At 52.5% G+C, this 18,780-nt stretch overlaps 8 protein-coding genes across 8 annotated transcripts; 3 read left to right on the forward strand and 5 right to left on the reverse strand.

The window, feature by feature from the left end:
• Positions 1–89: 89 nt before the first annotated feature.
• Positions 90–2,147, reverse strand: PV05_04124 (uncharacterized protein; the record flags this gene model as incomplete). The annotated part of the gene is made up of 7 exons (XM_013464819.1): positions 90–535; positions 604–754; positions 809–1,048; positions 1,102–1,392; positions 1,443–1,496; positions 1,554–1,779; positions 1,828–2,147. 7 exons carry the CDS (start codon positions 2,145–2,147, stop codon positions 90–92), a joined length of 1,728 nt encoding a protein of 575 aa, XP_013320273.1.
• Positions 2,148–3,175: 1,028 nt separating this feature from the next.
• Positions 3,176–3,505, reverse strand: PV05_04125 (uncharacterized protein; the record flags this gene model as incomplete). The annotated part of the gene is made up of 1 exon (XM_013464820.1): positions 3,176–3,505. The coding sequence occupies one exon, from the start codon at positions 3,503–3,505 to the stop codon at positions 3,176–3,178; it is 330 nt and encodes a 109-aa protein (XP_013320274.1).
• Positions 3,506–5,157: 1,652 nt separating this feature from the next.
• On the reverse strand, positions 5,158–7,204 carry PV05_04126 (uncharacterized protein). The gene has a single exon (XM_013464821.1). The coding sequence runs from the start codon at positions 7,085–7,087 to the stop codon at positions 5,309–5,311; it is 1,779 nt and encodes a 592-aa protein (XP_013320275.1). The 5' UTR covers positions 7,088–7,204; the 3' UTR covers positions 5,158–5,308.
• A 197-nt stretch (positions 7,205–7,401) lies between these two features.
• Positions 7,402–9,581, reverse strand: PV05_04127 (uncharacterized protein). The gene has a single exon (XM_013464822.1). The coding sequence runs from the start codon at positions 9,311–9,313 to the stop codon at positions 7,460–7,462; it is 1,854 nt and encodes a 617-aa protein (XP_013320276.1). The 5' UTR covers positions 9,314–9,581; the 3' UTR covers positions 7,402–7,459.
• Positions 9,582–10,252: 671 nt separating this feature from the next.
• On the forward strand, positions 10,253–12,150 carry PV05_04128 (uncharacterized protein; the record flags this gene model as incomplete). The annotated part of the gene is made up of 1 exon (XM_013464823.1): positions 10,253–12,150. The coding sequence occupies one exon, from the start codon at positions 10,253–10,255 to the stop codon at positions 11,843–11,845; it is 1,593 nt and encodes a 530-aa protein (XP_013320277.1). The 3' UTR covers positions 11,846–12,150.
• Positions 12,151–13,366: 1,216 nt separating this feature from the next.
• PV05_04129 (uncharacterized protein) lies at positions 13,367–13,612 on the forward strand (the record flags this gene model as incomplete). Its single annotated transcript, XM_013464824.1, has 1 exon — positions 13,367–13,612. One exon carries the CDS (start codon positions 13,367–13,369, stop codon positions 13,610–13,612), a length of 246 nt encoding a protein of 81 aa, XP_013320278.1.
• Positions 13,613–13,834: 222 nt separating this feature from the next.
• PV05_04130 (uncharacterized protein) lies at positions 13,835–15,265 on the forward strand. The gene is made up of 2 exons (XM_013464825.1): positions 13,835–13,982; positions 14,129–15,265. Exons 1-2 carry the CDS (start codon positions 13,929–13,931, stop codon positions 15,056–15,058), a joined length of 984 nt encoding a protein of 327 aa, XP_013320279.1. The 5' UTR covers positions 13,835–13,928; the 3' UTR covers positions 15,059–15,265.
• PV05_04131 (uncharacterized protein) lies at positions 15,225–18,479 on the reverse strand. Its single transcript, XM_013464826.1, has 2 exons — positions 18,263–18,479; positions 15,225–18,207 (listed from the first exon to the last, which is right to left on the reverse strand). Exons 1-2 carry the CDS (start codon positions 18,329–18,331, stop codon positions 15,268–15,270), a joined length of 3,009 nt encoding a protein of 1,002 aa, XP_013320280.1. The 5' UTR covers positions 18,332–18,479; the 3' UTR covers positions 15,225–15,267.
• Between the last annotated feature and the right edge of the window lie 301 nt (positions 18,480–18,780).

Genomic DNA, 18,780 nt, shown 5'->3' on the forward strand with positions numbered 1-18,780 from the left:
TTCAGTCGGTGAATTAATGATGGTACAGCGTGCACAGAATCTTGAGAAGCAGAGATCGGCTTCCTGCCAGATTACCAGCTGCTAGCTGCTCATTTCAAATAATCCTCCCATTTCTTCTTGGTCCGACCGAGAGACTTCCGTCCTTCCCTCCATGCCTGGTGACATAGACCGTCGTGGTCGATGAAGGTTTTCGTTTTGCAAAGATCTTGTCGTGCTTGGGGGCCCGCCGGTCTCCAGACTCCAGAGTCACTCACGAAGTTCCACTCCAAACCACAGGGTCGCGAGCATTGGCAGGATACCCAGTCGTCAAAGCGCTCGACTCTCCTGTAGGTAGCCTCGTCGAGTCGGTTTGGCTTCTTTGTTTTGATCTTAATAAGGTCCATGTGTATCATGTAAAGCAAACTCATGGTCAGATGCCTGTTTAGTTGCACGTCCTCCCACGGAATCTCTGTCTTGTCTCGTCGGATAATATTCCAATTGTCTCTGAGGGTTCGTTGCTGCTTGCCTCGGAAGACTTGATCGTCGAGGTCCGCCACTGTAAGAAGACAGTCGATTAGCGTAGGGAACGCAAAAGCAATAGAGTGGCGACGACGATTCACTAACAAGTTATGTGGTTCCTGTTTCCGGACAGGTGCTCGTAGACATACCGGTATTGCTCATAAGCCTCAGGCACGACGTGGTTGAGGTAATCATCACACTGCGGTAGTCGAGAGTATCTCCTCGGCTGAGAAACCAAGGAATCGAAGACTGCCATCTGGAAAGGTCAGGAAAACGCTTCGTACAAAACAAGCTCCTCGTCCAGTCTTACAGGTGATCGCCTTTGGTAAGCAGACTCTGCCCTTTGACCCACATGAACCAGGCCGTCCAGCACTCTGCCAAAGTCGGGACTTTCAAAGAACTCTCCCCTTGAGAATTTCACAAGCTGCCTGTGGTCCTTGAGGATTGGGTTACAATGAATGTCGGCCGTCTCTGGTGACCATTCATGCGTGGCCGAGGTATCATCGACCAGAACAGCCATGTCATCTGTCTCTTGTATACAGCCATTCACCTGTTCTCGGGTTCAGACTTTGTGCCCAGAGCAGAGCGAGAACGGAGACGTACCTTTTTGACCACCCGACTAAGTCTCTTCTCAAAGTAACTGTAGATTGGAACCCCTTGGCAGACACCTTCGGCCAGCCATAGCCTCATGAAATTCCGGTGCAAGCGTGGTAGAGTTTCGTGGCCCTTCTCCAAGATACCAACGAGAAAGCGAGTTGGCTCATCACGCGCGATTTCCCACAAGGGCCCGGTGGCTGCTCTTTCCATTCCCTTGTTCGGTACCCCAAAGAAAAACAAACCTTGAATAGATGTGAGGAGCTCATGCTTGCCATTGTCTTTCCAATCGCACATAGCCTAGTCAGGTGAGTCAGGGTGCCACCTCAAGACTAGTGAGTAATACATACTTGTTTGACCACAATACCTCCTAGGCTATGCGCGATCACAATGAGAGGTCGCCGCTAAATTCTCAGTCAGTGATATCCTGACTCCTGCTCACGTGCATGGATTGACAATACCGGGTTTAGTGTCCGGGCTATGCGCAGGTCATTGGTGAAGTTTTGCGCGATGTGTGAGAGGTTGTGAAGAGAATTGCCTTCGATTTCGGAATGGTATCCATAAGCCATGATGCGGGCTCTTTTGTAAGGGTCCAGACGGATCAAAGAATCTCTGATCCAAAGATAGCCGTCATGTCCTTTGAAGGAGCCGATCGGATGGCTCTTGAGGCCTGGAACCGTAATGACGCTGACCTAAGATCAGAGGAGAATCGAGAGCTGCCTGAATCAGACCTACTCCAATATAGGTGATTCAGCACCATCGACTGGCATCGCTAGAATAGTGAAGCCGTTAAGCACATCGTCGACATGGAAGTTCTGAGATTCTGCCCACTGTTCGAGCTCGTCCTTCGTATGACATCCACAAACAGTGGCATGCAGCCGATCGTTTGTTGCGTCTGGACTTGGAAAGTACAGGACGTCAAGTTCGAGTCCTGCGTCGGATATTTGGCGTGTGAACTGTTTCTGGGTCAAGGAGACTCCGATACCACCACTGTAGACTCTGTAGAAACGGCGCGAGCTTGGGCGAGGATATCCGCCGGTAGCTGAGTGCTCCATTTGTGCTGCTCATGAGATGGGCAAGTCTGATGTACAATTCGTGACCAGAAGCGAAGCAAAAAGGTCGTGGCAGCTGCTAATTATATGCCCGTCTGGAGACGAACGAAGAAAGGAATGCCATCCTGCCAGAAACCATTTGGCCGCACTGCTGCATCTCCCCGCAGCCTTTGGGGCATAGGTCCTGACGTTGGCTCGCAATGATTGATGGCGAAGAGTCTCTTCCGGCCCAGGCGACTTTGGGACGCACGAGCGTCGTCGGCAGACGAGTCGACAAAGCTTCGACTCAGGTTTTCGGACCTACCGCCTCGAAGAGTGCATCGGCCTGTGCCACATCATTTTGGGAGCCAATGAGACACGCACGCCTGCTGCATGAAACCGCACGCATATCGAGACCGGTCAGCGTATATGCCGTAACCCTTGTCAGGACGCGGGAGTACTGCTACGCCAGCCCGAGAATTTCGGTGTGATGCTGACATTGCAGAGGCTGGGCTGGCTGGCTCACTTCTCGAGGTGAAGATTGCCAGATTGAGCAGTCAACAACTGATACATTCCCTAGACTCATCACACAGAGATTGATCAGTACTTGTGGCTAGGGGCTGTTGCTTTACGACGGAGCTTTGCCATGCGTGATCTGGGATCGAGTGGGAGCTTTGTGGTTTGACACAGCGCAGGGAGCCGAATTCTGTGACACTGTAGCTGCACGCAACCGAAGTGAAAAGACGAGTCTGATATCAGCAAAGTTGGGCTGATTTACACATTCTTTGAACCGGTGTTCTACGTGCAAGAGCAGGCTTGGATGTGGTCCAAGTTTTATTACTACTCTAGCCTTGCTAGGTACTTCCGAGCGTCCGTCACTAACTCGCTCTGGGCGAATGACATCTATGAACACGCTTCACCAGATGTTCTTGTCGTCGCACAAATATCAAGCGGCCTCAAATCTTCTTTCCATCCTCATTCATAACCATCACCACTACTTGTCATCCATCCAACATTCCTTTCCATGGCATGGCTCTGATGGACCTCCAAATCTAAACACACCCAGCACCACCAGACTTGCCAGGTCCGCAATCTGGTGGCGGCGGTGGTGCACCACTGCATCCGTCCAGGAAATTCTGACGCTTCATGAGGCTCAAAACCTCTACGACGGCGGGGTTCTTGGCCAGATGCTCCGGGATGTCGATGGGGAGATCTGGCTTTTGAGTGATGTCGTGCTTAGGACGGTTGTCGTCCTCAATAGGATCGGGGTCGTGGTGCCCAATAGGCATGTCGACGTCGCCGCCGCGGGGAATCTTGTTGATCGGACCGGCGAGGGCAGTGGCCACAAAGGGCAGGACGGCGAGAAGAACGGAGAAACGCATTTTGACTTGACGAGGGTGCTGTTTCGAAAATACAGAAGTGTAAGTCGTCGATGTGTTTGCGTTTGTCGAGCGCCTGGTTGTCAAGTTCTGCAACGAGTCAGAAGCTGCTTTACTTTGTAGAGTATGTCAAGCACGAAGAGGAGGCATGAGAGGGCAAAGTAATACCTTTTCGAGTCTTTGCGATTGTGTCAAAGTGTAAGGTGAGAGATGTTGAAAAAAAAGATGGAAGAAACAAGACGAACAGCAGGTTTATATGTTTTTTTCTTTCTTACTGCCTCAGGTCCTCAGGGCTTACAGTGAGACCGACAAGATGAGTGATTCGACCGTTGTGACGATCCGGAGTATGTTGCAAAGTCTACGATGGACTTTCAGTAATGGTTCGACCACTCACGGTGCACAACACATACATTTCCGCAAAGGTTGCTCGTTCAAGCTTCAAGTATCAGAATCAAATCACCCACGACGCACAACCCTACACTTCCGCAAAGGTTTGCTTGTTCAAGCCATGGGTGGCCAGCGCGGATCAACCAAACCTGCCATTTGAGTCCGCTTATACCACAGTACTCCGTACGGAGTAGGTCATGACGAGTCGGGCACGGATGGGGAAGACTGGTCCTCAGAACCCAAAAAGCCAAACATTGTCATCCACAGACCACAGGAGGTTTGCATATTTTTTTTGGGGATTCTGCCTGACAGCACCAAGGTGTTCGATTTGGGTTCTGCCCTCAAAACAACGTGTAAGTGGTTTTCTCTGACTTAGACTTGGGCTCACACTGCACTTTCGAGCATTTTCATTTTCATTTTCATTTTCGCAACGGGGATCAGGGGCTGCCGTGTACCTACCAGAGGTACCTCTCGCGGACGTCGTCGCTACCGCTCGTTCTCAGATTTACTTGCGCCGGAGGACGACCAAGCAATAAGACCGTGGCGGAGGTGTGCTAGGTCAGTACTCAGCAGGTCCTTGTATCATACTCTACGCCGAAGCACGACCAAAGAAAACCCCGACTGTCCTAGGAGCAAGGTGCTAGTTACCTACCGTGGTCAAGTACGAGCAAAGTACCGCCAACTAGCGTGAACTTTCACGGTGTACTTCCACTTCCTTCGGCAGTACGCTGTGGGCGCGACCGTTGCTCGACAGACACAGAAATGCACACAACTTCTCAAGGCAAAGCTGAAGGTTTTTTCTCTGCGCAAAGAGCAGTCTCCATTGCCCTCGAAGCGCGGAACTGACTGGTGGATATGTACTCCGTTGTGGCAGGGGAGATCTTCAACACGAAAGTTATCGAGACTTTTGACTGAATGATACCTGAGATAGTGCGAGATAGTGCGTGATAGTGACAAGGGGACCTTCAACACGAAGGTCTAGTCTCCAGTGTCGATAAATTCAGTCATCCACAGGGTATTTCGAGCCAGTTGGTCGTGAAAAAACTAACATCTACACCTAACCACGGAAAAGGCTTCCCCCTGGGTGCCCCAATCACAGAAGCCACGTCCGGTACGACGCGCCTTTGAAGGCTGTCTTGTTGCGACCCTCTGTGGCATCATGTGGATCATTCATGTCAGGGTCTGGGGAACGACATATGACAGTTTACGGAGTACCCCCGTACGAGTCAAACCTGAGGGAGAACCAGGTTGATCGTCTCTCATTTTGGGCCATCTCGTGCAGACCAGACCCTTTTGATATTATTGATTGTCATACAAACTCTCATGACTATGGAAAAGCCTCTGCGAGATCCCAATTGCACGCTTCCTGACGTCGTGGATAAGCTGGCCTGGCTTCCCTCGTCTCTTCATGCTCGCCAATCAGACCTTGACGAAGCAAAAAGCATGATAGAACCCAACAGCTTCCCTCTCCTCAGGACTCAGCAGCAAATCCCCCCCCTCATACCTTGTCACGCCCATCCTTGACGCGAGAGCCATCAACTCTCGATTACCCTGCTCGCCCTCCCACACATCCAAGAATGGCTTTCTATACCTCTGCTCGAGGTTATAAGACTCTGCAATTGCGCGGAATGCCTCCCAGGGGACCACAAATTCAGGCACATCCACCGCCTCAGCCATCCAGTACGTGTACTTCCACGAGAAGGGTGGCCGAAACGATCCATCCGGTTGCAACGGACGCACGGGATCTAATGGAAACCGGACGTTGTAGATTGAATTGCCCCAAGACGGACCATCCTCGTCTTCTGCCTCGCCTTCTTCCTTTTGCACGCCGTTGTGGCCATTGGTCTTCTTCGCTTCCTTGTCAGCGAACCAAGCCCGGATATGCTCGGCGCAGACGTCGCTGTTCGGCACGACGCCAATGAATCGTCCACCTTTCTTTAGCGATCCTGCCACGTTGCGTAGCATCATTTTCACCTTCTCTTCTGACTCGAATGCATAGTGCATGCAGAACATGGCCGCCACCACATCAAACCCTCCGCCACCCCAGCGGCTCGGTTGTCCATTGCCAGCATTCGGATCAATGCCTACTTCCCGGACAATGCCGACATCACCAATCCAGGCACCAAAGCAGTCTTGTGGAACGAAGCGAGCGTCAAAGATGGGTCGACGGCCTCGCCGCATTTGTTGATATCGCTCGCGTGCTTGAGAAATGCTCGTTTCGGCCGGGTCAAGACCGACGTAGAGTCCAACGACTTGAGGAGCAAGCTGCCATTTGCCTAGGTCTCCTCCCTTTCCACATCCGAGGTCAAGAACGAGCAGAGGCTTTTGTTCTTCCGGCTGTTTCGCCTCTTCCCCCCATCCTAATTCTTCGACCTCCTGTTTCTCCACCGGGCTGAATTTGTGAATCAGACATGACTTGACCCAGTTGTTGAAGCTGCGTAGACCCTTGATTTGCGACTCGTTTCTACGCCAGTCGCGCCCACGTTCTTTCACCCACTCAGGTCGCGCATTGTAGAACTGATTTGACACTTCTTGAACACCCCGATTGTGTTCTACTCTTTGGGCTTCAGCTTGCTTTTGCCGTTCAGCATGAAGACGCTCCATCTCAGCCAAGACATTGCGTCCTTGTCCGCGACGAGCTCCGCCTGGACGAATGATCTCCCGAGGTGGGGAATCACGGATAGGTGAAGGAGATTTGCGACGTTCTCGGGGCGGTGATCGGCCGCGGTAGATATGGGAAGGCGAACGGCGGCGAGGAGACCGTGATCTCGGTCTGCTTCTTCGGTCCTCTGGTTCGCGCCGTCTACTGAACGCTGTGGGCGTAGGACGTGACGTAGACACTTCGCCTTCTTCTCTCGGTTTGCGTGGTATGCGTGGAAGATCAGCTGGCGTTCTTGGTGCGGGTTTATCATGACGAGTTCCGTTCATAGCGGGCCGTGGTGACTTGCGATCTTGTCTGGCGGGGGACAAGGCAATGGGTTGCTTCTTCGAATTTGGAGAGGTTCCCTGAACACTGTTCATTTGGCCTCCATCCTTGCCTTCTCTTGCAGGTGAGGCTGTCCTCCCGCGCTTTCTCGGGTTCTCAGGTTCTTCCTCTGCAATAGCTTCTTCCACTCTTGTGTCAGGGATTTCCTTGAAAGTGTCTCTGGCAGGGTCATAGGCAAACGACGAACGTCTTCGGCGCGGAGGATCGGACATGGTGGTCTAGAGAGGTGGAAGAGCGCAAAGATCTAGAAGGAGAGTACATCCAGGGCGAGACGAGTACAGAAGTTCTTTCGCTTCAAAATATTAAGAGTTTGGGTTTGGTGCAGTTCGTCTTCTGGTTGCAAGAGTTGAGGGAAGGGCTGAGGGAAGTGCTCGGGGTGTAGGCGAGCGCATCGGGAATATTTACTCCACACTATATCAGTTACTGCAGAGCATATGGACTTTAGTTACAAGTTCGAATGTGAGCAAGGACTACGCAAGGAGCCATTTGACGACGGAAAAAAGGTCGACATGAGAATACAACGGTGGTGCAGACTCTGCTGAAGGATTGTGATTGTGATATTCTATTCTTCTATATGGTCGTATTCATTCTACGCCAACATTCACAGGCTGTCCTCCCGTAGCCTCCTTCATTCTGGGATCCGCAACCTGAGCAATCTGTCGAACGTGCTGGCTGCGTCTATCTTCCTCTAGGGCGCCTGGCTTCCAGTACTCATATTCGATCCACTCGCCTTCTTTCATTTGTGCCTCGACAGCCTCGTGCCACCGAGCACCAAGCTCTGGCTGAAGAGGTACCACACCAGTTTCTTCGCAGTATGTCTCCCACAAGGCGAGCAGCTCTTGCAGGATCTCAGGATGCTTTGTGGCTAGATCCTCGGTCTCACCGGGGTCTGTGGACAGATCATACAACTGCCAAGCTGACGTCCCCTTAGGGAAAGGGATGAAGTCGGCCTTCCAATTACCCTTTCGAATCGCCGCGCGGCCACACAGCTCCCAACCAAAGGCCTCGGAGGGGTCATGGACGAGTTGTTGCTTCCCTTCGAGCCAAGGCATCATGTCTTTGCCACGCATCGGGACGATTTGACGACCTTTCCATTCGGGCGATGGATGTTTGATCCCCGCTAGGGTCAACACTGTGGGCGCAATGTCCATCACAGTTGCGAAAGTCTCGGTAATCTCACCTTTGCGGTCGTTGTGGATTGGAGGGTATCGGATCACACAAGGTACACGAACACCACCCTCAGTTGTGTATGCCTTGTACAGTCTGCTCGGTGCTGTTGCTGCTTGAGCCCATCGAGGACCGTACCACACAAAGCTGTCCTTGTTACCGATGTTGTCAAGCGAATTGTTGTAGTACTTGCCAATATGGGCCATCAGCTCGCCTGCAACCATGGGATATGCTTCGTATGCTGCTCCTTCGGCTCCATTATCGGAGAAGAACATGACATAGGTGTTATCTAGCTCGCCGATTGACTCCAAGTAGTCCGTGACACGGCCGATGTTGTGGTCGAGACATTCCACCATACCGGCATAGGCCTCCATTGCCGTACATGAAGCTTTCCTGTGGTAGTCGTCCATCTGATCCCAGCCCTGGACCTCATCTGCAACCACGGGATGAGGCCGGACGTTCTTGGGTATCATGCCCAGCTCGATCAACTTCTTCAGACGCGCTTGCCGCAGTGCTTCAGGACCGTCCTTGTATGTGCCTCGATAATGATCGATGTACTCCTTAGGCGCCTGTAGAGGCCAATGGGGCGCAGAGAAAGGGTAGTAAGCGAAGAAGGGTTTTTGCGAGAGCTCCTTGTCCTCCTTCCATTCTTTCAGATACTGGAGCATGCGGTCGCCGTAGCCATTGCTCGAGTACCAGCCCTCGGGTAGGTCTTTGACATAGTGATCGTCTTCCATGTGAAGGGCAATGACGCTCTTCTCCAAGAACTTTGGGAAGTCGACGTCAGGTCGCCAGTCGTAGTGATTCGAGCAGGCTGGGAGAAGCGCCAAACTGCGATCGAATCCACGAGCATGAGGACTTCGTTCTTTGGTCAGACCTAGATGCCACTTCCCAGCCATAACAGTGTGATATCCTCCGTCTTTCATTATTTCCGGTAGGGAAGCGACGCGCGAGTTCAAGTAGCCCTCGTAACCAGGCATTCCTCTTTGAGGAGCAGTGGAATACTTGCTTCCTTTCGGAAAGTTCTGCCCCGAGAAGTCGGTCCATTCTATCAGATTCCCCAGCCCGGCAATGTGATGGTCTGTTCCTGTCAATATCATCGCTCTTGTAGGAGAACATGCTGCCGCAGCGTGGAACCCAGTTAGGCGGATTCCGTCCTTTGCCAGTCGGTCAAGGCTTGGGGTACGAATTTCGGAGCCGAAACAGCCAGCGTCCGAGAATCCCATGTCATCCGCGACAATGATGAGGAAGTTGGGCCGTTTGGAAGCCATGGTTCGCGTCAGGAGTGAGGTCTGCTGCTGTACACAGTCAGGGCATTGGAGGACTCACATAGCAAAGCAGCCAGGTACATTTGGGAGGCTTCGATATTGGAGGATCATTGCAACGGAGTGATTTCCACTTCGGATTAGCTGATGCGACGAGGTCAAGTTCGTCAAGGATTTGAAGGTGGGACGCTTCGGTCGCACTCCGTATGGGCACGCGACTTCATAGACTCCGCAGTCACACGCGGCATCAGCTTGCCGAACAGCTAGATGTGGGGGTTGGTCTTGCCGCCCATCATCTCAGAGCCTGGGAAGTCAGAAGTCCATACCCTCTGCATGCTAGAAGTCGTGCGAGTTGATACTCCGGGGTTTCGGAGAAACTCCAGCAGACATATCAAGCATGCCAACCTATATATATATAATGCGGAAGCAATACTGCGTGCTTGAAGGGTTCGGTTGGAGGTAGCCATGTAAGAGCTTGGCACAGCTTGTACGGACGTCATCCAGGAGAAGCGTGAGAAGGTACCTAGGTACCTGGCGTGGTGGTACGTGACATGGTATCAGTTGAATTGCGTGCTTCCAGCATCAACCAATCTTCCTCCGCCTTACATCCACGCCTCATGGTCGAGAAGATCTTTTACAACTTGAAGCCATTGGACACTCGTGCATGAGCCTTCGACTGCGGACCATGATCAGGATCAATGTGACGGCGGTTCACTAACGGTCGAGCTGACCATTCATCCATCTCCAAACCGATTGACTACTCTTGATCGACACACGTCTCTACCTTTTCGATCCTCTACATCCTTTCCCCGCCTATATTGCGTGATCGTCTGACCCTTTCCTGTGTGCAACACTACCCCTGTCAAAGCAGCCCAACGCCCGGTGGCCTGGGACCACAACCGACAGAGTAGCATCGCTAACCCTCCTCCATACATAAAGCCAGCCATGTCCTCTTCAGCTGGTTACCGGCTTCTCCAGCAGGGCGAGTCTTCGGAATCTTCACCACCTCGATCCGAACAGGACGTCGCCATGGGCAAGAGACTCGGGCTCTTTCGAGCTTGTTACGTCGTCGCTTTATGCTGCATCGGTTCGTTCTTATTCGCCTACGATACAGGAATAGTGGGAGGTGTCTTGACCCTCGCATCTTTCCAGCATGATTTCCGCTATACCAAGGCCGAAAAGACACAAGTCAACTCGAATTGTGTCTCCATCCTGCAAGCCGGAGCATTCTTTGGCTGTTTCGGAATCTGGCCACTGACCTCTTGGCTGGGCCGCCGCTGGGGCTTCATCATTGCCTCGGTCGTCTTCTGCATCGGCACCATCATGCAAATCGTCAATAGCCATTCCATCGGACTCTTCTACGCCGGCAGAGTCATCGCTGGTCTGGGAACTGGAGCAGCGACTGTGCTCGTTCCCATGTTCTCGGCGGAAATGGCCCCCAAAGAGATCCGAGGCAAGCTCGGTTCTTGCTTCCAACTCTTTTTCGCTACAGGAGTCTGCGTCAGCTACTGGGTTGACTATGCTGCAAGTGCTGGCATTTCCAACAATTCCTCCACGCAATGGCAGGTTCCTGTTGGCCTGCAGCTCGTGCCAGGTGCTCTACTTGGAATGGGCATGCTCCTGGTCAAAGAGTCCACCCGATGGCTTGCAAAGAAAGGCCGCAACGAAGAAGCGTATGCTTCACTCTTGTGGGTCCGCGGCGGTGTTGACAGTCCTGAAATCAGGGCAGAGTTCTCGGAGATTCTAGCTGGTGTTGAACTTGAAATCCGCGAGTCCGAAGGCCTGACCTGGAAAGAACTTCTCCTTCCGTCCAACAGATATCGGATGTTCGTCGCTATCACCATTCAGCTCTGTGCACAGCTTACCGGCAACACCAGTCTCGCATATTTCGCTCCTCAGATCTTCGCCACCATTGGTGCCGGGAACAAGTCCCTCTTCATCACGGGCTTCTTTGGAATTCTCAAGATGGCAGGCGTGTTGACATTCATAATCTTCTTCGTCGAGAGGGTCGGCCGACGTATCCCATTCATGGCTGGGGCGTTTGCTATGGGCAGTTTCATGCTCATCATTGCCCTGATTGTTGACAAGCACCCTCCAAAGGCTTCCGCAACTGGAATCACTGCTTCTGGAGCGGCAGGAATTGCCATGGTCTACCTCGAAGCCTTCTCATTCAACATGTCGTGGGGGCCGCTCCCTTGGCTATATATTGGAGAAATCTTCCCGAATCGCATCAGAGAGATCGGTATCGCCACTGGTGCAGCGAGTCAGTGGCTGTTCAACTTCGTCATGAGTCAGATCACTCCACATGCCATCGACAATCTCGGCTGGAGAACGTTTTTGATGTTCGCGATATTCAACTATGCCATCATCGTCTACAGCTACTTCTTCTTGAAAGAAACCACGGGTAAGAGTTTGGAGGAAATGGAGGTCGTGTTTGGCACAGTTCAGAGACTGCCTAGCAAAGATGATGAGGAGGCTGAGTCGCAGGCTGGACAAGCACAAGCGCAGCCGAGGGAATTGCATGAGACGGTCAAATAGAGGCAGTCAGTCTGTGCGGGACTGCTCGAGGCAGTAACAAGCCCCATAGGTTTGTCGATTTAGAGGGATGTTGAAGGCCTGTTGGGAAGCTCCAAAAGTGAAAATACGATCGACGGAAGACGCTTCAATTCAGAACAGCGCCACTGTCCCGCTTGAGACACACCGTGTAGGATCGACGAATGCATTTACTACTCAGAAATAGTCGACCACTTCTCACAAGCTGATCTCGATGAGTTGAAACGACTGATTGAATGAATCCCATGGAACAAGTTCTTCTTTAACTGAGTGCAGTTAAGTGAGCGAACGCCACTGCGGTTACAATATCTGTGTCAACCACCAAGTACTGTCCCCGTCGCTTACCCATTTCTTCTTCATCCTTTCTTCTTCCCCCTCTCTTCTTCCCCCTCTCTTCCCTTCTGTTCAAGTTTCATCTTAAGAGATCTAACTTTGCTCGTCTTCGTTTGGTATTATATAAAATACGGCTCGAGAGCAGGATCAATCAGTGCCTCAATGATGATCCCTACGGCTACACAAAGAAATCCAGCGTCCTCGACAGTTTGTCACCTTCAACATTTGTCGAAAGATTTTCAGAACCTACTGGACAAATGCCATCCATGACGGTGTCTTTGGCTTTGACGCAGCGATCGTCAAACTGTTGCCACTGCTAACGATGGTCGCTCTTGACTGTCGAATTGGAGATATTATGGCATCAAAGCACAAAAGCACTACCACATCCCCAAAGAACAGTATATATATATGAAGTTGGAGGATTTTGAGCTAAGAGTCGAAGGCGACGAAGCATGGCGGTGGCCTGAGTCCTTGCCGCTGCCCAATGACTGCAAGACCGTCGCCTTCGATTTAAAGACCCAAGTCCCACCATGTTCCGTGCTATCACAAGGGAGACGAGTCATGGAGAGTTCATATCACATAGCCTGCAGTGTCTCACCAAGCCTACAAGACCATCGCAGCGTTGGGAAATACATCTGGCTTCATTCCACGGCTTCTCACGGATGACATTCGGAGAGGCTCAGCGAAGGATCTTGTAAGCGTTGATCCCGCGCTGGTGAAGGTGTCTACCGATGGCACCGCAAGAGCAACGGGTCATAAAAGCAAGGAGACCTCTGGCAGATATTACAACGCATGCATGACGCCTACAATCCACATCGAGTGTCCTGCCAGGCCAAGAAAGCAAAGCTCGATATCGGCTGGAAGCCAAAGAGAAGTATCCTCCAAAAACCATTGAGTTTCTATGTCCTTATGCTGTCGAAGGCAAATGCGAATATGGGCCATATATATATCAATCGGATCTCGACAGACATATGCTAACCCACGAGTTCATGAAAGCTGGACTTTGTGCTCGAGTATCATAGTGTGACAGCACTCAGAAGTTTCCTAACCAGACCCAGTGGAAGAATCATTTATGCGAAGGCCACTCGGAAGCATCTGAACTTCTGGACGAGCCGAAGCTCTGTTCGCTATGCGAAAAGGTATTCAAGCTCCATCTTAACATCCAAATGGCACATGGCCACGTCCCATGGTTTCCGAGGTGAACGCTACGAGGCTATAAAGATCATCAGACAGCATGGTCGTACCGCCAGCGAGCAGAAGGACTGGGAGGAGGCAAGAGGCATCGGTTCTTCGGCGTCGAAAAGGCGTCCTAGAGCAAAGAAGGACGAAACCAACGATGCTTCGAGGCAATCGAGCAAAGTATTGAGCAAATCCACAATTTCCGATAGCGATGAGATGATCAGCGGGGATGAACTATGAAGAATGGGTAGTGGAGGTTTTGCCGTCTTCCCTGGAGGCCTATTGACGATAGCATCATATTTCTACCCATGTATTTGAGCTTATCAACTGACATCGAAGGCGTTGCGGTGGTTTAAAGTGTGGAATTGTGATTTGTGGATGACATCAATTTGTTCTCCGCGTTTTTCAAACTTCTCCAAAACTGCATCTAGCGAGCTCGTTCACTGCTCGTTCTTTGAATGATTTCTTCTCTCTTCTACACCAAGCACATCATGCATTGAAATCTGTCCCGGCTGCACCCAGACGACATCTATCCCAGCACGAAGGCATCAAGACTATGCGCAAGTGCTTCAGCACATGCGCGAGAACCTTGAGCCATGAAAATCCCCTAGTAAGGACAGCCGTCCCCTCCGCTGAGCCCTGCACATCTACAATTCACCCTTCCCTCCCACCACCACCACCATTACCACCACGTTGTGCATCCACCCGACCCGTCGTTAAACCAGCTCACCACTTACTTACCTACTCACTCCCTAGGGCCTCCCCCGCCGGGGCGACAAGCCTCCACCACCTACCATCCCACGCGCTCAACGCGGCCTCCCCGCCAAACGCCCTCTCCGACACGTCGCGCACACGATCGCCATCTCCTCCGCGAAAGGCGGCGTCGGCAAATCCACGCTCGCCGCGAACCTGGCCCTATCCTTCTCGCGCCACGGCCTGCGCACAGGCATCCTCGACACCGACATCTTCGGACCCAGCGTGCCCACACTCCTGGGCCTGACCGACCCTTCGATTTCCCAACCATCCCTCACACAATCTCAGCAACTCATTCCGCTGACGTCTCATGGCCTGCGGAGCATGTCCATGGGTTACCTCCTCCCCTCGGAGTCGGCGCCCGTCGCCTGGCGCGGGCTGATGGTCATGAAAGCACTCCAACAACTGCTGCACGAAGTCGATTGGTCCCCGGGCATCGACATTCTCGTGCTGGACATGCCCCCAGGCACGGGTGACGTGCAACTCACCATCGGCCAACAGGTGCAGCTCTCGGGCGCTGTGGTGGTCAGCACACCCCAGGACATCGCGCTCAAAGACGCCGTGAAAGGTGTCGAGATGTTCCGCAAGATGGATATAAACGTGCTGGGCATGGTGCAGAACATGAGCGTCTTCGTATGCCCGCATTGCGGCACAGAGACCAAGATCTTCGCACACGCAAATACACATGGACATTCCGGACACGACGGGGCCGGAGGAGGAGGAGGCGGGATGGGCGGCGCAGAGAGCAAGGCCAAAGAGCTGGGCGTGGAGTTTCTGGGCGATGTCCCGCTTGACGCGAGGATATGCGCCGATGCGGATAGGGGGATGCCGACTATCGTCGCCGAGGAGGCGAGCGGTGTTAAAGTCAACACGGGATACTATGAGCGTATAGCGGAGAAGGTCGCAAGGAAGATTGGCCTTGCTTGGACCTGATCACAGCCCCATCATGCGACCTTGTGTATTCTCTAAATTCACAGGATTGGTGGCACTGCGCAGAGGAGAAGAGTACCCTCCCTGATGCCAGTGTGCTTTGTGAAATTCATGCGCCTCGATACGGATGCTTGATGGAAAATCTAAGACTATAATATTTTGAATGTCTCTTAATCATAGTGCACTAAGCAAAGGCTTGTGTCATGTCAGGTCTAAGCCAACTTTTCCATGGCCGTCTGAAACGCCGTCTCGGAGCGATCATACAGTCGAGGTCTGTCCGTTGGACCTCTTGTGAGAGCACCGTCAGCCTCGTGGCTGCTTGCACCGTCAACGCCGTGTGATAGACTTGCCGAGTCCTCCTCTTTCCTCATCATATCTTTCTCTGCGACCTGTGCTTCACCATGATCATCGCGCATCATACCAACGACACCCTCCGCCCTCACCACGGCAGTCGAGCTTGGGCTCCGGAGAGGCTGCAACCGGCCCATCCCTTCATCTTGCTGGTGACTTTGCAGCCGGTCAAGACTACGCTGACTTCGAGGCGTGTCAGAGCCGTGTTGAGCGCCATTTCCATTGACTCCATCCCAATCAGTGATGGAAGTCCCAACTTCACTCGCCAGCATACTTCCAGGTCTTCCTTTGGGCATGGCCCCAGTGGAGCCTTGCGCTCCCGGTTCGCTCTCAAGCCTTGATATGACGCCGGCCTCGACGAACAAAGCCCGGGTACTCGCGTCATCACTCGCCACTCCCACACTCTTCCCAGTTCTCATGCTGGCCGAGTCATCACGGATATGAGACACCGTCTTGAATTTTGGCATGAATCCAGCAGAAAGGAGTGCGGACTCAGGCGATTGTGGGCGGGGCTCGTCATCCGCCGAATTCGTCACTATCTTAGGAGGTTCGCCAGGAGTGCTTGCCGGTTCAGGTGCCGTCTGCACTACGGGAACAGCAGGTGGTAAATGCTGGCCTTCAACTTGTCCCTTGTCCGCCACAGATATAGTACGCGCTCGCCCACGAACTCTGCTTTGGCTTGCTTGCCGTTTCGAACTCATGCTTCTCCTTCGTGAGCGCCTTCGTGCGCGACCTATGGGCGAAGTCGCCTCCGCAGCAGAAGCTGGTACTGCTTCGACTTCTCCGTCTGTACCTCGGGGTGAAGCTGTGGGTAATTCCGTTTCTGTGAGCTCAGGCTGGGATGGCTCCCTTTCCACCGCCTCCTGCTCTCTCTTGAGGGTCATCTCATCATGTTTGGAACCCCACATGGACCACATGAACAATAGATTACTCTTGCGTTTCTTTTTGACGACTAGATCTTGGTGTGTTCGTCGGCTGGCAAGCGCACAAGCAGGAGGCCTTTCTCCGCTTTCAAACGGTCTGATATGACCACTGGCCAGTGCCTTGACTCGTTCTTTCTGTACCTTCTTGCTTACACTGGCGTATTTACTGTCCCAAACTTTTCTCGCGTCTAGCCACTTCCTCACCGGCCCGGGCTTGACCACACCCACCTCGTCGGGGTGCATTTGCATCCCAGGCAGATCATGAGGTTCTTCAAGAGGATATATCTTCCCAGCACGATCGACGCGTTGACGGAGCATATTGTTCTGGAAAGGTGGTAGAGGATCGCCTGCTCGGCCTACCAAACCTATCGTTTTGCTTGGGTCAAGCCCGTGTTTTGTCGGCATGGCTGCTGATTCACCGCTTGTGGAGTCTGAGTCGCTTTCTGTCGAAATGATGGAGATGTCGTCATCATCCAGAATGTCTATAGCTCTTCTTTGTGCTCTTGCTAGTGCCCAAGCTCCAAACTGAGCTATGGATCGGTACATATGTTTAGCAGGACGAGTGAAAGACAGCGTTGGCGCAACGTGGCAGAGATCCTCCCAGACCTGTAGTTGTACGGGTGTTGGCCTGTATTTCTTCAAGTTTGAGTCGTCAGGGTCGTATCTCGACCGATAAGCGCTGCCTAGCGGGTATTTCGAAGGATTGGCCATTTTGTGCGCCAGATATATTTGCTCGTCGCGAAGAATCTCACCACCGCCTGTCAAGATTGACACCGGCGGTAGTCCGCCAAGCGAGGGCTGCAAAACAGGAGATACAAGTGGATGTGCTAGAAGTTGGTTTGTGGTGTACATCTGGATTTGGTCTTTCAAGACAATTCGTTCCCCATCGAGGTCAATCGAAAGTTGCAGTTGAGGCACCGGTGTGACTTCTCCGTCGCCCTTGATTGGTACAGCTACATCTGGGCGGGTCTCTTGAGCCTGTCCTGAAGATGCCGAATGTGAGTCTTCTGGCTCTGAAGGTTTAGAACTTGCAATTCCTAAGCCGTTACCGCCTCTAGCCAGGTCATTGATCTTTACCAACTCTTCGTCATTTGGAGGCGGCCACGAGGCAGACGGCTTATGCATAAATCCATGAGCTGGGATATAGTCCTGTTCGGCGTTTCCTGACAAACTCGGAAATGAATGGGTCAGGTCGACCCAAGGCGAAATAAGTACAGCACCGGCTGGCATTGGAAGCCCTTGGTCGCGGAGTAAACACAATATTGACACCACCATACCGCCACCCGCAGAGTCGCCAGCCAGAATAATCTCGGAAGGCTCATGGAGAGTAAGCAGATAGAAGTACGCTGCTAAGCAGTCCTGAAGTCCACACGGAAAGGGGTATTGTGGTGCCAGCCTGTATCTAGGAGCGAAGACACGGGCCTTGAGCTTTCGGGCATGCCTTTGCATTTGGTATCGGTGTTCGTCGACACTTCCAAAGAAGTAAGCTCCGCCATGAACATAGAGCATTATTCTCCGACTTCTCGTGCCCTTCCGCTTCTGCTCATTGTAATGTGACCGCATCTCAATCCATTCTCCTTTTAATTCGGTCCCTTTTGGCCGCCACTGCCACCATTGGGTGCCTCCTATCTGTTCAACGCCAGTTTGACCTAATTGAAGGGTAATTGTTCTTGCAGCTTTGGTTATGTGTTCGGAGTCGATGGCGATGTTCTCCGTCCTGACCCAGGAGGGATTCGGTACCCACTGCCCAGTGAACGCTTGCAAATCTTCAACGGTATGATGGGAGGCATAGTCCAGGAAGCGCCGGATCAGATGCAGACCTTCATCGTAAGAGATGTGGGCGGTGGGCTTATCCCGTCGAGGCTTTCGGTTCGTATACTGATAATTTCGTCAGCGGATTGCTTTCTCGGAGTAAATGTGAGAGGTTCAGTACATGGGATATGCAAGTCTTGACGACCGTAGGCGTGACTGCAGCGCCAACACCGACGGTAGTAATTGGCATGTTTCTGTCTCGAGGATGTTCAACGGCGTGTCAGGGCCGAGCACATGTTGTCCTCTGCCTCTGAGGAAGTCTAGATATGTAATGATCCGTACTGGACAGCGACATGGAAGGTCATAGCAGCACCATAACAGTCCAAGCTCACGTCGACAGAGGGATGTGCAGCTGGGGGTTGTATTGGATGTCCAATGGCTGGGAAACATTTGAGGGAGACCACACTATGCCCAATCTGGAATTTCTCCGCATCGACGTCATTCAGCCTCGTCCCTTCAGCCTCGTGAGGATGAAGCCATCATAGCCACCCACGGCCACCTCATCTGTGTAGCAACACAACTAGCACAAACCCTCGCCGTCCATGGCGGACTGCTGTTGACTAACAAGCTCTGTCCACAGGCCGTTCCCATGTATCTGGGTACTCGCCAGCATCCAATATGAACACCTTCTAGGGGCAA

This window comes from Exophiala xenobiotica (assembly GCF_000835505.1).
Source record: "Exophiala xenobiotica strain CBS 118157 unplaced genomic scaffold supercont1.2, whole genome shotgun sequence".
Taxonomy (NCBI): Eukaryota; Fungi; Ascomycota; class Eurotiomycetes; order Chaetothyriales; family Herpotrichiellaceae; genus Exophiala; species Exophiala xenobiotica.

Bases quoted from the DNA above. Each gene is read 5' to 3' on its own strand.
- PV05_04126 (XM_013464821.1), bottom strand. From the start codon at position 7,087: ATGTCCGATCCTCCGCGCCGAAGACGTTCGTCGTTTGCCTATGACCCT.
- PV05_04127 (XM_013464822.1), bottom strand. From the start codon at position 9,313: ATGGCTTCCAAACGGCCCAACTTCCTCATCATTGTCGCGGATGACATG.
- PV05_04130 (XM_013464825.1), top strand. From the start codon at position 13,929: ATGCGCAAGTGCTTCAGCACATGCGCGAGAACCTTGAGCCATGAAAAT. The intron at 13,983-14,128 runs GTAAGGACAGCC...CTCACTCCCTAG, and splicing joins TGAGCCATGAAAATCCCCTA to GGCCTCCCCCGCCGGGGCGA.
- PV05_04131 (XM_013464826.1), bottom strand. From the start codon at position 18,331: ATGCCAATTACTACCGTCGGTGTTGGCGCTGCAGTCACGCCTACGGTC. The intron at 18,208-18,262 runs GTACTGAACCTC...CGAAATTATCAG, and splicing joins TCAAGACTTGCATATCCCAT to TATACGAACCGAAAGCCTCG.